This window comes from Limulus polyphemus, unplaced genomic scaffold, assembly GCF_000517525.1.
Source record: "Limulus polyphemus unplaced genomic scaffold, Limulus_polyphemus-2.1.2 Scaffold410, whole genome shotgun sequence".
In the NCBI taxonomy this organism is placed as follows: domain Eukaryota; kingdom Metazoa; phylum Arthropoda; class Merostomata; order Xiphosura; family Limulidae; genus Limulus; species Limulus polyphemus.
Genome location: NW_013666020.1, coordinates 176,110 through 182,019, shown reverse-complemented (window position 1 = coordinate 182,019; position 5,910 = coordinate 176,110). Strand labels below are relative to the sequence as shown.

Genomic DNA, 5,910 nt, shown 5'->3' with positions numbered 1-5,910 from the left:
GTATATATATATATATATATATATACCTACACACATACACATATATATATATGTATATGTATGGCTGGAATACTTTCAAAGAGACAAATTTGCTTGTCGTGGCAGAAAGTACTGTCGTTTCGTGCAAGTTGCGTGTCGATCGGTACCGCAATGGCAGGGATATAGGCCTGAGAGAAGGACGGCTTTTCGTCTTTATATAGTAGATTCCAAATTAACTTTCTAACAACTTATGATTCTATGTAAATGTATGCAAAAAAAGAACGTGCATGTTGTATGTATATATATATACTAGCAAAGGAATGCCGGGCCAGCGTCTATCTATATTAGTGTACATCTATTTTCAATGTATTATCTAACTTATTTCTATTTGTCCTGGAGATCTGAACCATAACAAGAACCCTTGAATGTTTCAAGGCAATCAGAGTTAGAGAAAGTAGACATCAAAACAGTAACTAGGGAGAAAAAGTGAAATGGCTATCATACGTAAAATAAAATGAAAATAAGGTGTTTTAGGATCCTTCTGGGGCATACCCAAGAATCCCTGAAAGTTTTGTGGTTGTTGGAAGTCTAGAAGTTGGAAAATATTCATTATGGACAAACAAACAAGCATACACAAAGCACTTTATAGTATAGATTGAGGGCATAGCCTAAATTCTCAATAACTTACTATTCTATTTTATTGTTTAAAAAGAGTGTAACGGACCCATTAATATATACTGACTATCATATTATGGGTTCAATTTTCTACAAGTCGAGATTATATTTCATTGTATAACGAGAGAGAGGGGGGAAGTTTTTCCACCTTTTTTCTGTCTTTCCCAACTGAGAAAAACCCTTATTCAACTGGGAAAATAGTCATAAGTGTCTTGATTTTGTTTAGTAAGAAACATTCCTAAAATTCCAAACTGACCACAGATAAACTTAACAAAATGGTAAAATAGTAAACAAAATTATTTTTGCAACTAAAAACATGATTTTTTTTTCATTAGGTGTACCAAGTATCATAGTTTGCGTTTCTCTTGGAACAAGATATTCTGATTATACATCCACGAAATAGTAAGTTTACATGTTATTAATACCACTAATAATAACCTTTTATGTATATATTTTACTGTGTTATACACATTTAGAAAATTAAATACAAATCTATGACGATATGAATGATGCCAGGGAGGTTAGGAAACGTGTTCAATGTTTACATATTAAAACTAGTGAAATTTAACCGTAATTTTTTTAACCAGCGATTCTCTTCACTTGAAACAGAAGCTATTACAATAAGAATTTCAAGAGTAACTTAAAATAAAATATTTTCAGGATAAATTATCAAATGAACTTTAACCTGTTCGATATTAAATTTAACGTGGAACATTTACGATTTTGAGGATTTAAAATTTAATGTAAGTGACATCTCTATTGTTTCTTTATATTAACGATTGATACTTGTACTACCTTGTGCCTAACATTCTTCAACTACGTTATTCCCATTTTTAAAATTCACTGTTACATTGCTGCATTTCCCCATTTTTTTATCGAAAATTATTTGCATTCAATTGTATTGCAGAAATGTTGTTTTCACACACACACACACACAAATTACACTGAAACTAATATTTTGGTGGATTACGAAACAACTACACGTGAAAGTGGACGGTGGATCAATGTAGGATGGTTTTAACATACCTTAACGGTTTATGCCCCCCCCCCATTCCCCAGTGGCTCAGCTGAAATTCTAAGGGCATGCACCGCTAAAAACCGGGTTTCGATACTCGTAGTTGGCACAATGCAGATACTCCATTGTGTAGATTTGTGCTTAATAACAAACAAACAAAAACATAATTCCAAATATATACGTCATATACCGATGGGCTAACTGGTCTAATAAAGGGTCACTAACGAAAGGTGATAATCCCGAAACGCATTCACCCCCCAGAAAAAAAGATCCTAAACAGATTTCATTCAGACTTGGCGAAAGTATCGAATACTAATAATCTTTTAGACTTGCAATTATGATAGAGTGATCATCTATGGAACTGGGCTAGGCGTGGCCTAGTAGTAGGCGTGCCTAGAATGTAAATCTTATGATCTCTAGTTCGTTGGAAAAACGCGCTTCACACTTTGTAACCGTGGATGCGCTATAAGAGTGACAGTCAAATTTCATTATTTGTTCAAACAAGAGCAGCCCAAGAGATGGCGGTGGGTGTTGTTCACTACCTGCATTTCCTATAATTTCTGAATTCAAAATTAATGATGGCTATGCGCAGACAGTCCTTTCGTAGTTTCGCATAATTCTGAAATAAACATTTTGAAAAGCTAAGAATGATGAGTATTGGGGAAACTGAGGCTGGTTGATTCACTTGTTTTAAATTTTTAGATAAAAGTTATCTGTGATTCTCAAAATAAGGGAATAAAAACAAATCACTTACCTCTTTGAAAATTATCTAAGAAATGAGCATAACAGAAAAGTGTATGCTGCGTGTCTACTTACCTCGAGTACATGAAACGTTCTGGGGTAAGTTGTCAGGGATGAAATTAAATCAAAATCACTTTATATCAACATGTTGCACATTTAATAAATGACATAAAAATACTTTAACTGTTTGTTACCATAATACCTACAAACACAGTTTGAAAACCAACGTTTAGAAAAAATATGACAAGAAAAAAATGGAAAGGGAACGACGCGATATGGAATTTACAAGAATTTCAATTGATTTTCGTTATCGTTTTCAACATTTAAACATTAACTAAGATTAATCAAAATGTATTGAAATGTTTTTGTATTATATCCATCTTTGTTTTAAGACTATAAAAAATACATGCAAATTCATCATTCTGGGGCTGGTTGACTCGCGTGTCAATCTGCCTCAAGTGAAATTTGTGAACATGCCCCATAGTGCCATTTTGCTAGAAATAACTTATGTGCCATTCCAGTCATAGTTACCAAGCAAAATTATGTATCATTATGTAGCCTAAAGAATGCGCTTTCATGTAGTATGTAATTTAAATTCTCTTAACAAAGTACTTAATGTAACAAAACAAAATCCTAGCAATAGAAAATATTTAATTACGTATGTGAAAATATCTTTCTTTTTATTCCTGCATACGACAGAGGCTTCCTATCACGATAAAACTACAACAACGAATGACGAGTGTTTAGATGTGTTAGTGGTCATGATATCACAGCTACCAACTTCAGCATATGAAAGTTATCGACACTGTGTCAACCTGCCTCTGTGACCAACCAACACCGGTATCCCTTACTGAGAACACGCATGTTTGAAGCATTTAAGACTTTACTTTAAAATGAAACAAGTACACTTTAAAGCCTCAGCTGTTAGATTAAATATCAGTAAGCACAGCTTAGCTTTTTTTTATCACTATATTCCAACGTCAAACATAAAGGGAATAATCCGCAACCCATCTCACTGTTGTTTAACAGTCGCCACCGTCTTATTCTCTATATGAAACAAATAACATATAAGAGTGGCAACGGCACTGAAGTATCTTCACTGACTGAAGTTTTAATTCAACATCAACTTTTACAAAGTCACCCTATTTCTACATATAATGATTGAAATCATTGAGCAATGAATTAAGTTAATGAAATATGGCTTTTTTAATTTATGGACCTCTTCTGCCTTTTTTTACAATTTAATTCTAGTTGTATCATGATATAGAAACATACTATATTTCTTGTTTTAAGTATTTTAGAACAATAATAACAGTTTTTATATATACTCGTGACTAAGAAACTAATTCACAGTTTTCTAGGGTATAATAATTTTTCTTTTCTTTTTTGTCAACTAGTTGCTGGCTGACAAGTGAAAATGGCCTCACATGGAGCTTTGCAGGACCAGCAGCTTTTATTATATCGGTAACAAGTGTGCTTTACGATCTCAAACAAATCAATGATACTTATGCGTCAATAGAATACGTGTACTTCTCTTACAAGTGTCCTATACTATTAAAACAAACTAATAACCATGTTGTCCCTAAACATCATTTTATGTTAAATATTCATGAAATATTCCCGCAAAAGAACATTCAAAGTAATGTTTATATACCAAACTTTAATTTTTTGTCCACATTTAGTAATAGATTACCATGTTTTCTAGCAAGGGAAATATAGCAAAATATGTTTTATTTGCAACTTTACAATTCTAAATAGACTGCTAATTTCAAGTTATTAGTGTTAAAAATTGTAGAAAACAAATAGAAAGAAACATAAAACTTACTAAAAACAAGGGAGCACATAGATAAGTGGTGTAATTCATTAAATACAAGAATGGCACATAGATAAGTGGTGTAAATTACTAAATACAAGAGGTACATAGATATGTGGTATTAGATATACGATAATGTACTAAATTTAAAGGTCACACATAGAAAGAAAGATTAACGTATTCAATACAAGGGTAACACTTAGATGGAAAAATATACCAAAAACCAGGGATGACACATAGATAGAAATATATAATGTACTAAATACAATAGTGAAATATAGACAGAAATGTACTAATTTACTAAATATAAGGGTGACACATAAATAGACAGATAATTTACTAACTACAAGGGTGTTATATAGATAAAAAGATGCAACTTACAGAATACAAGAGTGATCCATGGTAAGATGTAACTTTGTGAATAAGAGTGAACTGTGCGAGTGGTAATGTGTTAATAAAGACAGTAATCTGCGTAAAATTTGTGGTACAAGCGTGGCCTACGTGTCATGAATAAATCAAGTTACATACCAACTACAGAAAACAGTTAACGAATAATCGGATTATTGTAATATTATAACTATGACAAGGCACAACTACTGTTACAAATATTAATAAATAACATCAACCATCTCCTCAGTCCACTGTTGAGATATTTAATGATCAGTTATGTGATATGTAAAGGAAATGATTTAGCTTAATTTGTGTATATTGGTCACTACGTTCTTGTTTCAGTTCTCATTGAATCACATAGTTTGAAGTTGTTCATGGCTTATGGTTATACCTCCAAGAAGACAACTGGATGTTTCACTCACGTCTATCCTGGCACACTAGAATGGCAGAATACCTGTCCCCAAACTGTCTGTAGCCGCAACTGGACACCGTGTCACTATACAGACAGTTAGAAAGAGTCTTAACAAGACCGATCTGTATGACGAATGAATCGTACAGATGAATCGTACTTCATCCTGATGGCAGATAATAGTCATACGCTCATTTGGAGAGACTCTAGAATGAAATTCAGCCCTATTTTCTTACAGGCGCATGTAACAGTGAAGAAAGTACGGTAGGAGAAGGTGTATGCATTGATGGACTTATTGAATTATATGTCCTGCGGAATGATACAACGAATATGCAATATTTTACGAACCACATCCCATGCACATTGGTTGTGACTTCAGTCGAATGAATAATAACACGTGTTTCCTCCACACTAAGGTTGTTAGTTTGTTCGATGGAGAAGAGAGGATTAGCTCTGACTGGAAAGGCATATACGCTAGGATATTTTAAATAGTTGTTGAGGTGAATTCAAATACAAGTTTTAGCGGAGAGAATTCTTTTTTTCAAATTTTCGTGGAACTCATCCTTCAATTTACTTGTATAACGACGTCAGTGATGTATAGGATACAAATGTTAGCTGTGACTCACCCAATCAAATTAATCCAGACACTAGAGATGCAACTGGACATAACTGTTTCAGATGAGTGGATGAAAACAACTCAGGACATTAACAACACTCTCATTTTAAACATGTAACATTGACGTCAGGCTACCCTTGCTGTTCGTCAAGACCACATGTAACATTGGCTTCAGGCTACCCTTGCTGTTCGTCAAGACCACATGTAACATTGGCATCAGGCTACCCTTGCTGTTCGTCAAGACCACATGTAACATTGGCATCAGGCTACCC

General features: G+C 33.6%; 1 protein-coding gene across 1 annotated transcript in view; it reads left to right on the top strand.

Annotated features, from left to right (window-relative positions):
- LOC106458056 (adhesion G protein-coupled receptor L3-like) overlaps window positions 1–5,910 on the top strand; it is an 85,808-nt gene that overhangs the window by 70,983 nt on the left and 8,915 nt on the right. The window contains exons 15-16 of the mRNA XM_022384190.1: window positions 990–1,056; window positions 3,808–3,874. Of these exons, the coding sequence (XP_022239898.1) occupies window positions 990–1,056; window positions 3,808–3,874 (134 nt within the window). The remainder of the gene's footprint in view (window positions 1–989; window positions 1,057–3,807; window positions 3,875–5,910) is intronic.